The following is a 17,954-nucleotide window of genomic DNA, read 5'->3' on the forward strand; positions in this document are numbered from 1 at the left end:
ATTCTAGTCTAGTCTATTCTGACACAGCGTTATTTGCTTATCCGTACAAATTACACACATAAAGACAGAGTGAAGTCATCTACATGTATAGTATTGTGGGATGTGTCAGTTCCCAGTAGTGAAATTGTTAAATGTTAGAATTGAGTCAATGTGGTGCTAGGAAATGAAAACTACATCTGTTTCTGGGTTTTTGAAAGGAAAATGAAACTGCAATCTGTCCAACTTTGCCAGTATGGAATTTGCATTTTGAGATGTGTGATAACATTTTCCCATTTTGTTTCATTACAGACAACTTTATTTCTTCTGTCTACTTTATTTTGCACATATGAGGGCGCAGACATCAATCCTACCTTCCAAGGAAAAATGCTATATAAAATGTAGAGCTGTTCAGGTTGACAAACTGAAAAAGAAACATTTTCAGAGTGAAGCTGTTCTCCCACTCAGATTCGGTACGAGGCTGCTCTGTGAGGAAAGAGAGCAGAGTTTCAGAGGTGTAATCAGATTAAAAATTTCCCTTGGCACAAAGGCTGTGCACACCTACCAGAACTGGAAATGTATTTGTAAATTAGCCTGCTGATTTCAAAATATAAGCTGACAGAAGAAATTGTATCCAAATGCAGCACACAGCAAGTGAGTTTGTAAACACTTAGAAATCTCTTCTGATACCTGCATAAGTATATTCCCATGAGGCTGTAAAAAACGATTGAGATAATTTGTATACTAAACATCCCTCCTGGATTCCTGTGCACTTTACAGGCTCAGGCTCTTCTCTTATTTCCTTTACTGCAACCTACCATAACGACATTGCCAGGAAGCACCACTCTACAAGCTCCATATGTGCCTTTTTGTTAGAGATGTCACACTGAACAGGAGCAAATCCTTCTGTTTCATGGATTTGCTCGCCATGCTTGGCACCTAAGGACTCTACACAGTGGCTACTGCATGAGTCCCTTTCCTCATCCCAGGGAACTCATTACAGAAGACTGAGGAAAAACATTTTGCAATGGATGGGGTAAGGCAAATGGGAAAGGGGAAGACATATTCTTCCCTTCAGATAGGTCTTTAGTCTCCATCCAAAGAGATATCAAGACAGAAGTCAAGAAAATAGCTATGCCAACACACCAGTACCATGTCCTAGAACTACTTTCTAGCTGGCAGGAGCTTGTTATTAGTCAACCATTGCTGTGAACAGAAGAAGCATAGAAGTGGAGGTACTAATGGTGATTCTGAGTATTATAAAGGTAGTACTCTTAATACTACTTCCAAAGGAGCCTCCAGTAAAGTACTGAAAGTACAGAAACAACAATGATAAACTAGATTCTTTTTAATTAGAGCTGCTCTACAGGCTGGGCGCAGAGTGGCTGGAGAGCAGTCAGGCAGAAAGGGACCTGGGGGTACTAATTGACAGAAAGCTCAACATGAGCCAACAGTGTGCCCAGGTGGCCAAGAAGGCCAATGGTATCCTGTCCTGTATCAAAAATAGCATGGTCAGCAGGACAAGGATCCTTCCCCTGTACTCTGCATTGGTGAGGCCACACCTGGAGTATTGTGTTCAGTTCTGGGCCCCTCAGTTCAGGAAAGACATTGAAGTGCTGGAGCGAGTCCAGAGAAGGGCAACAAGACTGGTGAAGGGACTTGAGCACAAGACCTATGGGGAGAGGCTGAGGGAGCTGGGGTTGTTTAGTCTGGAGAAGAGGAGGCTCAGAGGTGACCTCATCAATCTCTATAACTATCTGAAGGGAAGTTATAGCCAGGTGGGGATTGGTCTCTTCTCCCAGGCAGTTAGCAATAGGACAAGGGGGCACGGGCTTAAACTCTGCCAGGGGAAATTTAGACTGGATATTAGGAAGAAATTCTTTACAGAGAGAGTGGTCAGGCATTGGAACGGCCTGCCCAGGGAGGTGGTGGACTCGCCGTCCCTGGAGCTTTTTAAAGTGAGGTTGGACATGGCACTTAGTGCCATGATCTAGTAAACAGACTAGAGTTGGACCAAGGGTTGGACTCGATGATCTCTGAGGTCTTTTCCAACCCAGTCGATTCTGTGATTCTGTGAAATTTCAAATAGATGCATCAACAAAACTATAGAACAGACCATAAATTGACAACTGTGTTAGTGATTTGGAAATGCCTACCAAGAAACTCAAGTTTGTACATATGCCAGTATATGCATATTTATCTAAGCAGAAAGAAATAAAGTGTTAAGAAATTTTGATGCCAGTCTGAGGGAAGGAAAAGTTTGACTTTTATAAGGCTGCTACAGCTGAAGCTTTGCTTATATGCCCATCAGAGATAATGGCAATGCTCTGGAGAAGCACGGACCTGAGCTCTGAAAAAGGTTTTGCAAAGGCTGAAGAAGGACATCCTGAATGTAGCTTTGCTGCCAAACCTACTCTGAGCTTATTACACTGATAAAGGTCATTCAAACCAAATCAGCTACTTAGGCCATCAGAGTAAAAACCACAAAACAGTCTGAACATCTCGAACCACTGAGTTTTCACACTTGTTCCTTCTGCACAGGCTACAAGAAGCAGACCTACACTAAAGATAACCTGGCAGAAAGTAATCAAGATTCAAGGCCTCTAGACCATATCTTACTGTCCCCAGGGTGTCACGGGGAGCAAAAGGTCATAGCCTGTGCAAATCACAAAGTTGAAAGTAGTATTTCTCAACTGTAACTAGCAGATATCTTTTGCATGGATACAGGATGGCAAAAAATATTTTAAATTTACGATACACAAAGGAGGACTCTCAGTCTAATAGGAAACAACAGAATAATCTGCTATCTTACACAAACATGTTTTGAACACTTCACCCATGGCTTCCCAGATGTAGAAAAGTCCTGACACTAGCTGAAATCAGCTGTGTATTTCCTCTGAGAAGACACCAAAATCTGTCCACCTGGTCTGAACCAGGCCTGTCAACCTTCCTCAACATCATCAATGTACACAGCTATCCAGAAGATCAAAACAATCTTCTCAAACCACTTCTACACATGCCATAATACAGTTCACTTAATTGGCATTTAGGAAGTCTCATTTCAGGCTTCTCAATGCTAAGGAGCCCTTTTGCCCATTACTAACAACTACTGCAATCTTCCAACATGATCACGATCTCCAGAGACTCTGCCCAAACCATGGATATATCAATGACAGGCTATTGCTACCCCAGTGAGAGTACATGCTGTCCTTAGAAAATATGTTGCCCTTTCTCTAGTGTGAAGATCACCTTTATGGGTGAGCTGAAAAGATTAGTGATACTTAGAACACCAATAGAGTTTAGGTGTTGGTAGAGTTGGTGAGTCACCTGGTTATTTTCCCTCCAAATCACTTCCCCTCTTAAAGGCACATGTTTGATAGTCAATAAACGCCTTAGTTTCAAGCTATAAATTTAGCTTCCAGAACTGATTTCCACATTTCCAGGTCTTCACAAAAGCTGGAGATTTTGAGTGCTCAGTCTCTCATGCTTTTTCCTTTGAGGTAACATTTTGTTTAAGTTCTTATAAGGGGTTCGAACAAGAGCCAAGCATGGCAGGTGGGTGACTGTTGTCACCACTGATTGAATGGTACTATAGCTTAGTTTATATGGTCCTTTACTATAAACTTAAGAAAAATTTTAATTCCTATAGATTGCAAATTAACCAGTATTTTTCATATTTACACAGACGGTTTGAATGTCATCACAGTATAGGGACTAAAAAATCAGTACAATATCATTCAGTTTAGTATTTAATGTTGCTTACCTAAATTCGTCAGGAAAAGAGCAACCTTTTCATACAGCTGTAACAGACGAGAAATAGACTCTTAGATACATTACTAGCTGCAAAACAGAGAACTGCTTTCTAAGTACAGTAACTGCTCTTATATGTTAAACCTAATATCTAGGTCATCTTAATGATATTCTGATAGTGGTGATAATAAAACTATATAGTAATAATACAATAATGATATAATCAAACAAGGAACAGTAATATTTTTAAAGCTTGTAGTAAGCTTTTTTGTTGTATAATATATGGACAAGGAATGTTGTCACTGTCCCTATTTTATATACACAGTGAAAAAGAGTGAGGTAACTTTTCCAAAAACACGAAGCAGAACAATAGCACAACTGGGATCTTTGTTTTAGTTACTTATGGAACATTTATCTCACACAAAAAAAAAATCATCACCATAGTAAGAGTATGCTCTGGCATGTTGGTTATTTTTGTCTTTTTGTTTTTGTTAGGGATTTTTTGGGGCCTGAAAGGAAAGACACTGAGGAGACAGGGTTGCTTCAGATAAACTCTTTAGTAATCCCCACCACCAGACACATTTCTTACTGAGTCAGTGACATTGTTCTAAATCCTAAGCGGTACTTAATGCGCTTAGCAGATGCTGTGCTCTCAAACTCTCCAGTAGACTGCTAACTTCATAAAGCTTAGAAAAACTAACTTGGAGGGTTTTTACAAGTAGTATTTGCAAGGCAGTTTTGAACTTATAAAGTACGTCACCGCCAACGTCGGTATTAGTGTAACTTAATACAATGATTTCCATTTGCTTTAAATGAATCTGGAGCCTGTTTCCACAAAATGATAAATGTCCTGAACTCTCACTGATGCCTAAAGGGATACAAAGCTGCTCATGTTTCAGGCTCAAGTACTTATTTCTAAAGTGCATATCAGCAATGTTTTTTTCATTTACAGTAATCCTTATAAACTCTTGCTTAAATTGAGTTATGTACAATTTATGGATCAAACTGCCTTCTTAAGAAGTGAAGTAATCCATAATTATCTCATCCATGTTATCAACCACTTCTTGCTTAGAATAGCTTTGTGCTGCCTTTGGAGCAAACAGTTTTGTTTCAAGTAATGAAAAAGGTGGTTTCTTCTGGGTTTAGAAGCTTCTCTTAAGGGCAGCTGTAAAAGTGCTAAATGGCTGGGTGGTTTATTTCCTGATCCCAGCAGGGAGTGGGCTATTTTACAAATGTACATTACTCTGTAGAAAGGAGTATCAAAACTGTATTTTGTTGCTATTCCTCCCGGAACAGAAAGACTGTGTTAGAGATTCTGTTAACAATGTTTGGATCTCATTATCTGTTACTGCAGTTTATCACTGCTAGTCCCAAAGGCCCTTGTTTAGGATCATATTCTGTTCTGCGCTTATATTTTCTGTGGGTGATATCAATGGAATTAATACACTTTATTAACTTAGGTAAAGTTAATGATTGTTCCCAGGTCAGGCTGCAGGATATCTGTGAGACATTATGCTTGAAGGTCAGTCAGTTTTGTCACGATGGATGTGTCAGTATATGTACCTAGCTCTCAGAGCCTCCAGTCTAGAAGTTACTTGTGGTCTAGACCTTTCCCCTGACGGTTAGAGAGGTTGTCAACTCATATCAAAACCACTGGTGGTTTTCTAGGCTTCTGAGCAGTGAATTCCCCACTGTTTTATGTATCTTGGTCCGTTCTGGTTTTATTACTGTATCTTTTCTCACTCTCCTGCTACTTTTCTTGAGTCACAGTTTGTAGAGGATTCAACTACCTGAACTGTTCCCAGGGATTTTTTTTTTTTTTTTTTTTCTCCAAAAAGTACCTTTACTGTCCTTCAGTAGACTACATTAATCCATTATGGGAAGTGAGGGATTATGTTCTTAAGTCCTTCTTTTGAAAAGCTTCTGCAGTTTCATATTTTGAGGATCTTTGTTTCTATGAGCTATATCCAGATTGAAGGCTGTGGTTATGAGTATAAGTTTTAATAAATCCATCTTTGCAGTGCTCTACTTATTTGGCATGTTTTAGGAAATAAAACAAAGTTTCTCAAAAAGCACCTTCAAGCCATCTTCCATTCTGTAAAACAAAATCTCCAAGCTGTAAAACTCTTTGAGAAGCAAACAATTTTGATTTGGCAGTATTTCTTTGTTGCTGCTTCACTGCATATACGATGACATATCCTGAGAGCTTGGAAATGGCTGTTGTACTGACATAAATATATATACTTTTCATTTCTTCTATGCTTGTTTTGTGCTCTAGGTGGATTAGAGAAAACCCCCCAAAGCTGCAGACAACAAACAATAAATCAAAAATAACATGAGAGCCCTCCATTCAAATTCAGAGAGAACAACAGTTTCTACCTCTTCTTTTTGCCTTTTCTCAATCTACAGTCTCACCTTAGGGAAAACATAGGAAAGTCAACAATTCTTTATAGACTGTCCTAGTCACCAATCCAGTCTTCCCTGTGCCAAATGGAGAAGTAAAGTCCTGCAGCAAAGCCTCCTGGAATTCCCTGCTCTATAAATGAGAAGCTGTTAAGATTAATTTTTAGATGATGGAAATGCTTGGGTATTGCACAGGAGAGAAAGTAGTCTCTAAGCTAGCACTTGGAAATGTGCAAGCCTGAAATAACATCTCATACTTCTCCTGGGAAGTAAGTCAGTATATCTCATGGACCAAAGCCTAACATGCTTTTTTGCAGAAGACACCTACTACTGATTGGGCAAGAAAAACTTCACCCTGGCTCCAGTACCTGGATGGTTTCTAGGCTGACCTCTCCTTCCCCTTAAAGTACATTCTTATGATGTCAGTTGACAAAAACCTGATAGTAAAAGCCTACATACCTCTTGTCAAGAGCAACTAATAACTATGACAGCAATATACAGAAGTAGCTGCATCTCAATGGATAGATGATACTCATTCCCCCTCTAATCTATGCTATACTCACTGGGGCTGTTACCACACAGAAATTCTATTTTTGTCTTTGTCTAAAGTCTAGTTTCAAACCAGTTCACAATAACCTGACCTCAGCCAGGCCCCCTACAATGCACCCAGACCATGTCTCTGGTATACCCTGGTTAAGGCCATAGGCAGGTCAGGGAGCAAGTCACGTTTACTCAAACCTTGTGAAGTTTTCAGACCAAGGGAATTCTCCTGCATATGGGTATTGTGTTTGTATACTCATACCCTCACTGGCAAACTACTGTAAAAAGTGATGCTAGAATTACTAAAACTAAGATAAATAAAATTAAGCTTGGCCAATGTATCGAAACATTAATTAAAATGAAGAATATTAATGAAAAGGACTGAAACCTTCAAGTATGTGAAAGGAAAAAAAAGGGGCAGAGGATAAAATAGGAGTATGGGTATGTCTCCCTAAAATATTTTTTTTGAACATTCAAACATGCTTTACATAATGTTTTGGGTTTGGAATCGTACTTTATATAAATAGTGAATGATACCCATAAACAGCAATGCCATGTCAATCTTAGCAAGACACTCCACTCCTGCTGAAAAGGGAACTGAAAACATTCAGTGGTCTGCAGACTGAGATGTCTACTGATCTGATAGCTCAGATATAACTTAGGATATATTAGTTTTACTCACCACATTCAAAAGCATGATGATGCAAAAGTTGATGCACACTGCAGTCCCTGTAGTTGCAACCTGAGAGTTATTCCTGATTAAAGCCCACTTAAAGGCAGCAAAAGTGCTGACAGTCACAACACGGTAAATAACAATGCCAAAAACAGCAGCAATCACCACACAGATCTAAAGAAAGAAAAAAAAACAGAGAGAAGAACCTGAAAACTTTCAATACAACAGGAGTTTACTTCTCTCTGAAACGTAAAACAATGACATGAAGGACTTGAAACATACGTCCATTTTAATTCAGAGAAAGGTTTCAACATGAATATTGTTCTTATTGTAAAGTCTTTTTTATTTTTCATAATGCAAAATATATTTGAAAGAATATGAAAATAATTTTTAGTTTTAAACTTTTTCTTTTTTTTTTTTTTTTTAAAGTACCTCTTCTTTAGCATGAATATGGAAATGGTGTTGCCTGCTCTGGGAATCAGAAATTTTCCTTACATGCATGTTCCATAATGTGCAAAGTCTAGTCTCAAGCTGATGTTCCAGCTTGATGGTGTCATATTTGGGATGGACTTTGCGCTGTAATGGACTTCACACTTACAGGAAAAATGTCTTTATTTGTAAGCACTGCCTCAACTACAAGCCTGGCAAGCTAGTGCTCTAGTGAGCTGTTTCTTGCTACAGTTCTGGAAAGATTCCGTCCAGGGAAGGTAACAAATTCAATTGCCATTGTAATTTCTTCTCTGATGAGACTTCCAGCAAATGTGAGAGCTATAATGTGAAAGCCATGCAGCTGAGACAGGCTGCTAAATCACTTGATGTTCCATATACAAGATCTGAGCACTAACTGATAACTGTTTTCCATCGTGACCAATTTATGTCACAGTTTAGCAAGCCACCACAAGGACAAACAGTTGGGAATTATTGTGGGTGACTCGTTTCATAGGAACACTGACACAGTACCCATTAGCTACCTCACTAGCTAAGGAGAGTTTCTTTGGTAGAAGACAGATGACTGTTTGCAAAAGATAACTGTATTCCAAGGTCATACATTAGACAACTTAAACCTATCAAAACTGAAGTGTATCTAAGCTAACTGAATGTGCAAAATGATTTTGAAAACACTGAGTGCTAATCAAGCTGGTTTCATATTTTATGAGTTACAAAATTGATTGACATAATCCCAGTGCAGAAGAAAAAGAAAAATGTGTGTGAATGTGAAGGATTGTTTCTGGATTCCCTGCATAGTGTTGCAGGGAAGAAGGACCAATTTCCTTTGTTAACAAGGAACCACTAACACAGTTCAAGGTCTATTATTAACTCCACTGGGAGAGTTAGCACCGTGAAATTTTGAGGACTGCTCTAACTTGAAGATTTGGTAAGTATATAGTATATCTCCTGTGCTTAAAGCTATAATTTTAAAGGAATATTTTTACCTAAGTGGGGGAAAATGCAGAGTTTTTCTAACTCATTGGAAGTCCATGCTTTGTCAGCAATAAAAAATATCTTCAGTGAAAGTAATCCTTGTCCTGTTTAAAGGACTGTTCTGGGGACAGTTTGCGGTGCACACAATTCAGAGCAAGGCTGCTTTCTCTGGCACTTTGAGCAAGATCTGTCACTAGGCTAAGAAGATTAATGACTGTATTTGCAAAGGGCAGGGAGTGAAAACTGTCTCCCTTCAAGAAAAAGACATAGGGAAAATATGCAAAATGTTGCAGGTGTAGAATCAATTCTGCGCAGAGATTGCAGTCTTGAGTGGAAGTGTCTTCAAGGACTGAGTTGGAATGTTGGCTCCTTGTGCCCAGTGCTTCTCTATGTGTTTCTGTCCATCCACCTGACATACCAGAGCACAGTTCATCTTGATAACACCCTTGCCTTTCTTGCCCAAGATTGCTTTGGACAGTTTTGAAGTCATCAGTTTCTTACAAGCCCTCTGCCCTGTTCCCTCCGATCTCATTCAAACACAAATTTGCTGGGCTGGCTCACCCACCTGGCTCCCCACAGCTCCTGAAGCTCCACACATGTATCATTTTCTAAGGTTGTGGGAAGGCCCTAGTAAATTCCATGAAGCTCTGAGTTGATGTCAGCTGTGTTTTCAAGACCACTGCGTTTGTGATGTGAACAACAGCTTCAGTGAAGTTATAGAATGGGGGCATTTCAGCAGAAACGCATGCAGCTCTCTGTTAGGAGAGATTTTGCTGCTGTGTTTATTTTGCACTTTGGAAGCGGGGAGAGATGACTCATTTTAGACAAGCAACATCGGTTTCTCCATTTCAATTGCACTAAAAATATGAACCTTCTTTCCTTACCTCTTCAATACACTGAAAAACTAGGACATATTAACATCATTAAGCACTTAGATCCTCTGTAGAGTTTACAAAGGACAACTGCCACTTCCATGGCATGTCTACGCATCACTCAGCACTGTCTACACAGGAAAGGCAAGGAAATCAGTGAGCTGAAGTTGATGCCTAAATGCGATCTATTCTGGCACGTATGTGGTTACATATAGCATTAGGTGTATAGCCTTGAAGAAATGACTTAGCAGTCTGTGAGACTAAACTAGTGTAGGACTGTACAGAAACTCAGGTGATTTGCCATATACAGGTTTTCAGCCTGTAGTAAACATGCTAGGGCTTGTTTCACTTTTAAGCAGTGAGATAATAAAGATAATAAAGAGATAATGTTATTTTGTATTTTTTCAACTGGTAAATAAATAATAGTTCTCAAACCATAAAAAATATTCCAGATGCAGAAACAATGAGTCTGCTGCATTTATCTGCAAATGCTTGATAAGGCTCTGGCTTCCCAGATATAGGGTTCATTCGTTCTTTCTTGGAGTACTTGGCTTCAAACTGCGGACGTATTTCCTCCTAAAGAGAAAACAGAGAATGTTCACATACAGCAGAGCTAGGAAAGATTCTGTAGGAAACTTCAGATCACTGTTATTGGGAATTCTTTGAATTCAGCATCCGGCATAGCTACTAGGAAAGCTGAGCTGGGAAATCAGGCCTCCTTCGTGACAACTAGAATAAATCACTGGACTCATAAAACCATAGTGGGTATATCTAGTAAACTCCTCAATTAGCTACTCATCTAAACAATATGGCTGTAAGCCAAATAATTTCCAGGTTGATGCCACAGAGTTTTACAGCCTGATATTATCCTATCGATACTAGAATTCTACAAGGAAGCAAAAAGGAGAAAAAACAAAACAACGAAATCAAAACAAAACCACCACCACCAAACAACAACAACAAAATCCCAACAACAACAACAAAAAAACCCACAAACCAAAAAAACAAACCAAACAGAAAAATCCCCATGAAACCAAACAACCAAACCTCCTCCTTTTTCCAAACATAACTACTGTTTGCTAGGTAATTGGTTACCTTCCTGTTATAAGCAAAAGTTTGTCAGCTTTTGAAGAAGCCATGCCATCTAATATTCCTTCCTAACTTGAACAGTGTTATCAGGAACAGCTTTCAGCAGCAGAAATGTCAAGTCCTGCTTTGCCATAAAAACTCACTTCTGAAATGAAACCTGGGGATTTCTTGGGGAGACACTTGATTACATGTGTTTACAGCCTTGTCAGAAGGCAGGGTAAACACTCTTAGTTCAGGTAAGACCACACGGTCTTCAGCTGCTATGGGGCTGCCCCACCACCCTGCCATCTTGGAAGTTCACCAACAGCAGGTGTCCTGTGCCACCTCACCCAAGTGTGACATTGGGGATGCTGTCAGAGATCAGAGAAAGCATCAGGCTGTGAAGATGGACTCTCACGGCTTCTGGCAGTCCGTATACATTAGATCAAGTTTTACAATGTTCTGGTGCACATTGGAGAACTGGCCCATGGTACAGCTGGCTACAAGGGAGGACAAAGGCCCCTATGGACGGTCTTTGCAGCTTTTCCACCAGGCCTCTGCTATGTGTTTGTTTCTCTGTGACAATCAAGAATCCAGATTACCAACCTCAGTCACTTCCCACCCTTCAAAGGCATTTAACTGAACTTTGACTGATTGAAAGTTGTAAATGCCCAGAGCTTAAATGACTGCATTGAAATAGGTGAATGTTAACTGCTCACACAAGCCTTTAGAATGTGAATAAAAATAAGATATCCTAAAATCGTACATTCTTTTTATAAAATTCCCCTGGGGAATTCTTATTCTCCCAAATTCGAGCAGCAACCTGGTAACATGATATTAAAAAAAATTAAGAGGCATGAATGCTCAGCTGCAATGCCTGTATAACTAATTATGTGCTTGAGGGAATCCGCCCTACATTAGCTCTGTACAAAGGCTAAGCACATTTCTGTGGAGGCAGGGTAACACCTTGCTTTTATTCTACCTTGCTCAAACTGTTTCTGCCATATCAGGGATGAACGCTGCTGAGCAGACCATAATCTAGCAAGATAAACAATGCAAGCAGTATTCTTGTATGCCCAGGGACATGCAAAAGGACAGAGTGTGACAGCACTGAAGCAGGGAACTTGAGAATTGCACCCTGTAGATTGTGCAAGGGCTCTGGCAGTTGACCTTCTGAGTCGTATACAAGAAACCCTTTCTCCTCCGCAGCTGCCTCTAAGCCAAGGTTTGATTGTCTTTTACAATCTGCACTGTAGGGAAGTCCCTGTCATATCCACCCCTCCATGAATCTAGGTAACTCCTATGATCTCCACTCAATTCAGATAATGCAAATGCTATTTTTATAGATACATCTCCACACAAAAGTGAAACTCTGGCATGAAACCTTGAACCTGTTTAATGATACTAAGCAAAACTGAGCGCAGCTTGGAGCAGGAAGAGGACAGTACATATCTAGCTGAGATTAATGACACTGAAGTGACACTGAAGAAGAAAAAAATGGATGCTGTAAATAGCAACAGAAGCCATATTTCAGCTGGGAGTGCCAGGAACTCTGTGCAGTTAGTTTCTTGTTGCACACCCAGCCAAGACCCAGTTACTCTCCATGTCTCTGACCTTCCACCTCATTTGCAAGAAAAGGAAATCCAGATGTGCAGGGCTGAAAGAGCCAGAGACATTCAGCCCATGTCCCCAGGCTGCGGGACCCAGACGCCACAGGGGGCCTGGGTGAAAGGAATTCACAAGGTTGCATATCTGAACAAATTTAGTTCTCCTTCCCATTGTCTTCATTATTTCATTTCTTTGTCTCCTCATTTAGAACAGAAAAGTGATACCAAAGTGATAGGAAGCCTTATAAATGCTGGTTCTATTTGATCTATTGTTGGTAGGAATTAATAAATTTCCCTCTGTAGCAAAACCTTGTTTTTCAACTTGACAATGAAAATTAAAGCAAGCAAAAGCTAGATGTGGCAGAAAATGTTAATAAAAATAACAATGTTCATTAACAAAAGCTTGGTAATTAGAACTCTTTAATTCATTTATTTGAAATAGCTAATAAAAGGAATTGACTGATTTTGTCCAGTGATAACTGAATGGAATGTAGAGAGAAAATTTAATTAGCAGTGATTATATTAGAAAGCAGCACTTTTAGGAGGAAAATTTTCACCTTATGGAGACAAAATACTCACTGACATCTCGCTGACATGTGCAACTTCATGATCAGACTCCACAGGATGTGTCTTTTTCAATCTACATAAAACAGACTGTTCTCCTTCCTTCTCACTTCTCAAACATGGCTCAGTCCAATTCTCTACTCACAAGAGAAACCATACTGATTTCTGGAGTATCAAATACAGATCAATGTCACTGCCTTAGGCCAGAGCTTTGTGGACTAGAAGAGCTACTCCAATCTTTTTGTGAAACACAAAGTTTTCTTTCAGGAGTTTTCAGAGTCCTTTAACAGGTGAATTCTTGCAGGAGTCCTTCGTAGTCCAAGGATATCACAGAATCACAGAATGGCTGGGGTTGGAAGGGACCTCTGGAGATCATCTAGTCCAGCCTCTCTGCTAAAGGAGATTAATCTAGAACAGGTTACACAGGAACATGTCCAGGTGAGTTTTGAATGTCTCCAGAGGAGACTCAACAGCCTCTCTGGGCAGCCTGTTCCAGTGCTCTGTCACCCTCAGAGTAAAGAAGTTTCTCCTCATATTCAGATGGAACTTCTGTGCTTCAGTTTGTGCCCATTGCCCCCAGTTGTATCACTGAGGTCATCTGGCCCCATCCTCTTGACACCTACCCTTAAGATATTTTAAAGCATTGATAAGGCCCCATCTTGGTGCTTGTGGGCTATTGTCTTCTGTATATTGTCCTCTATAGCCCAGATGTAGAAAAGGGATTTGTAAAAGATTGAAAATCTGAATCTTGACCACTGGGACAATGGTAGCACCCCCAGAAGTAAGTCTCTTGAGAAGCCTGTGGTTTGCAGATCATCCTGCTTGCAGCTGAAGACAATGGCAAAGTGGTGTACTTTGAACCCCTTAAAAGGGAAATGATCGCTACACTTTTTCAGCTGGGATATCAGCTGCTCGTAAACTGTGACTGTCTTGGGGGAAAAGTTCTGCAAAGATCCCAGTACCAATGGAAAAGTGCAGCATTCGCTACTCAAGAAGAGGAGACAGTGGTCCGTAGAGCTGACCTTAAAGCAAGGACATGCCTGAGTTCTGCAGTAGGTATGGGCACTGGCAGCTGTAGCATCTTCAGAGAAAACACCTCTAGGACAAAATCAGGTCCCGCTCTTGGGATCCCACTGAATGCTGAACAAAGGAAGAAGGGAGGTCTCATCCCAATGAGACACTGATGCTCTGATGGCTGGTCGCATAAATCTTTGAGAAGCAGCCAGTTGAGTTTCTATTGGCATCTTTAACCTCTAATTTGACAAAGAAAAGTACTACCTGGCACACTGCTTCTGAAAAGACCGCTGTCTCCTGCTGTTCAGACTTATAAAACTCCTTCTAGAACGCAAGAAGATGCAATGAACAGCTCTGGAGCAGGAACACTCACCACTGTTCCAGGACACCTGACTGAGGTCTTGTCGACAGAGCTCATTGGAAAAAGCTCAGTGTGAGAATGAAAGACCAGCTGACCATCAGCAGCGAGCAGGTATCCTCTGAAAATTACTGACATGCATATGTCATCCTGCAGGCCAAGTAGAACTAATCTGCCGGCGGAACACAAGCAGCTCTTACTAAAAAAAAATATTATTTAATAGACATCATAAATAAACACCAGATTTCTATGAGGATAGTTTCAACTACCAGAAGCTCTTTCAGGCTTTCTGACTGGAAGAGGAAAAATCTAGCAACTCTACTATCTTTTTTTTTCAGTGTTATCAGTTTTCAGTGTTTATTCCAGTGAAAGGCTTAGTTGCATAGGCATGATCAGGCTCTCACAAAAAACCTTAGAAAGAAGAGAGTGAATCTTCCATGGGAATGCTTTCCTCCAGGCTCTGCAAGATGACAGACACTTTCATTAGCAGCAGCAAGGCTGTAAGCAGAGGTTGGGCATGTGCATAAAGAGGAGAGGGAAAGAGAATGGGGAGTGGTCCTGGATGGGCTAGGAGCTGTTGTGCTCACATCTGAGCAAAAGATTCCTCCAAGCATTGCCACAGCAGCCAGATACCACTTAGTATTATTAAATGGAAAGAAAAAAAAAAAGGGCAAAAAACCTCACCATCACAACACCAACAAAAACCAAAACCAGATGAACAAAACACAAAAAACCCGAAACAAACAAACAAACAAACAGAAACAAAATCAAAACCCAAACAAGCAAAACCAACCAAAACTAATCAAAAACCCAAAAACCCAAGCCAAAAAAACCAAAGCATCACTTAAGGATAACCTTCCCAGGAAATTCAATACTTGTAAATGAACTGATCACAGAAGATTCAGATGGATGGTTTTATAAATCAGCATAATACCAAAGCCCACTAGGTTAAATGGTGAAAAGGGCAGATGTATAACATGCCAAACTATAAACATCTGCAAGACTAGTTTTCCTGGGAAAAATTAAAAAGGGCATGTTAAGGGCTCTTTCTCATTCTGGGGAGAGTAAACTATAATCCTGACTTGGAAATTGCAACTTGGTACATCCATCTTTTGCCTTAGCTCTCAGCAGCAGCAGTGGCTTTTTTTGGAACTAGCCATGAGGGGACACGGGCACTGCAGGTCAATCCTGACCAATATTTGAACCTCAGGCAGGACTATCTTAGTGTGGTCTCTCTGTGGCTCATCAGCATTGGCAAGAGCTGGCTGCTAATCTCAGGAGAACTAAATCAGCATTAGAGTATTTTCTAAGTACATGACAATAGTCGTGAAGCACCACCAAGAATTGACAGCATATGTGCACAAATAATTATGTTCCTGTTGCTATAAAGAAACTGATTTCCAGTTGTGTAAATTATGTCATTTTGTGTTCCTGGATTATTTTCTTAGTCATTAAGCATTAAAAAAAAATAATCCTACCAGTAATTGAGCAATTGTACCATTTCATGGCCTCATTGAACTACATTGCCTTGTAGAGACACAAATCCCATAACTCAGAGGTCTGTTTCTCTGCTGGCAAGATTAACGAAAAATAAATTCTACAGAAGCAGCAATATAGAAGTTCAACTGCATTGAGACCACTACAGTAGCCTCCAAGAGCTTCAGGATAGTCTCTGGAGAGGAAGGAGGGCAGAATTTGGTGACACCCGTATGTCCAAATCCCACTTGAGGAGCAGTTTTTCTGCCACACTCACTGAATCTTGCTTTTCTCCTTCATAATAAAAACCTTTTAGTTTCACTTAGACCTCAGCTCTCAGTCCCAAGAGAACGCTGTTTCTTCCCGGTAACCACCAAGAAAAAGGTTAAGGCTTTTTTTTTTGCTTTTTACTTTCCTCCCTAAGGGGATTTCCTCCACAAACAGGGGATGAACTAAGCTCTTTGTTTGTCTCTCTCAGTCTCTCCACAGCACTGTATATTGAGGCAGCCAGCATCTGAATGTTCAAAGGCTGGTACAAGCCTCACAAAGCTTCCTCTCCGTTAATATTCTTAGTGGCTATCTAAAAGAATAAACAAAACTAATTTTCCAAAATTCATGGAACCCAGGGCTGTCAAGAATTTACTTGGATTCAAAAGCAATATTTGTTAGCTTTCTCCAAAGTACATTTTTCTTCCCCTGAAATCTCCCACAATGACAGACACTGATACGTTGAAATTAATTTAGATTTACAAAGGTGTAAAAAGAAAGGATAGTTTGTCCTGGGTAAAGTTTCTTCACATTCCAGAGGAAACATCTGAGGAGAAAGATGCTCATTTCCTAGTTTATGAAGATCTGAAGAATGAATTAAAAACAAAACCAAAAGAAAAACATGTTTACATTTTTATCCAAATATTTTTAATTAAAGATTAAGTATTTTTTCTTTTATACGAACCTCTTCTTCTTCCCAGTCGATCAAGTCCCAGTCATAGGCAATTACTGCTCGCCTTCTTTTCCAAAACTCCAGAAAAACAGTTGCTGATGCAAATAGAAACAAACCACAAAATAGTTTTTAAGTCAAGAAAAGGTTAACTCCTATCACAAAACTGTTGAATGAAGCTGTTACATTTTTTCATTTCTTTGCATAAATGAGTTGCTTTGAACAGCAAATCATGCTGATGATCAAAACTGCTTTCAAAAAGCATTGCTTTCTAAGGATTACTTAGCTTGCTTCAAGTATGATTGAGGCTTTAGAAATTTCATTTAGTGCTAAATGAGAATGTTTAATTTCTAACCAACCAAGGGAGGAATAAAATTGCTCCTGTGAGTCATCATTACTAGATATAGCAGATTTCTGATGAAGCTAAAGGCTTCTTGGGGCTATTGTAGATAAAGAAGTAACCTTCCTTCTTTAAAGACCATGTGCAATGGACAGAAATTAACCCAGAGGAAACACATTCCAGTGCATGTGCAAACCTGCAGAGTACTACTGAGGAAACAGGAACTTTTGTCTTACACCTTTCTAATGCAGACAAATTATTTCACACTATATGAGTGTGCACATGTGGTGTGGCATTAACATCTGACAATTAAACATTCTGTGCTGCACAGCTCTGAGAGAGTTCAAGATAATGTAATATGCCTGTACTTGACTGTGCTGCCATTTTGTGATGGAAAGAACAATCAAGGAAGCAGTCAGTCATAAATTAATATGTTCATATTCGGGAGATTAATACTGAGCCTGTTCATGGTTACAGGGTGGTTTTTTATTTATTTATTATTATTATTATTTTAAAGAATGTAGAAGCTGCCTAAAGCTGACACAAATCAGTGGAAAGGCTTCCTCTCCCACTGTGAGCTTTGACTCTACCCTTCATTGCTCACTTAAAAGCATCAGGCTGATAACCATTGAGAACATAAACCTCTTTGTGCATGAGCTATAGCACAGTATCAGCTGTAACACTGTCACAATAGCCTGGCGATATGTTCCACACCCAGTTCTAAAATCAGCTCCTTAATGGACTATCTGCCCTACTGCAGCATATTGACAGTGACACCACATGATATTAAACACTGGCATCAGTTTGGTGAAAGTGAATTTTTAGCCAGTAAGAGTTATTATATTTTAATATATTAGCCCATGAAGCTAAGATATGCTTAGAAAATTTACCCTGTGAGCAGATAAGATATCAAAAGCATGTTTAAGGAGGCAGCTTTTTGGTTTGAAGGCATTT

General features: G+C 39.8%; 1 protein-coding gene across 1 annotated transcript in view; it reads right to left on the reverse strand.

Moving 5' to 3' along the window:
• Positions 1 to 17,954, reverse strand: part of ANO4 (anoctamin 4) — a gene marked incomplete at both ends in the record, with an annotated part of 120,691 nt that overhangs the window by 18,278 nt on the left and 84,459 nt on the right. Inside the window, 5 exons of the mRNA XM_080363691.1 lie at positions 351 to 462; positions 3,740 to 3,776; positions 7,352 to 7,516; positions 10,072 to 10,212; positions 16,676 to 16,758. Of these exons, the coding sequence (XP_080219817.1) occupies positions 351 to 462; positions 3,740 to 3,776; positions 7,352 to 7,516; positions 10,072 to 10,212; positions 16,676 to 16,758 (538 nt within the window). The remainder of the gene's footprint in view (positions 1 to 350; positions 463 to 3,739; positions 3,777 to 7,351; positions 7,517 to 10,071; positions 10,213 to 16,675; positions 16,759 to 17,954) is intronic.

The sequence above is a fragment of the Nesoenas mayeri genome, assembly GCF_963082525.1.
Source record: "Nesoenas mayeri genome assembly, chromosome: 1".
NCBI classification, from domain to species: Eukaryota; Metazoa; Chordata; class Aves; order Columbiformes; family Columbidae; genus Nesoenas; species Nesoenas mayeri.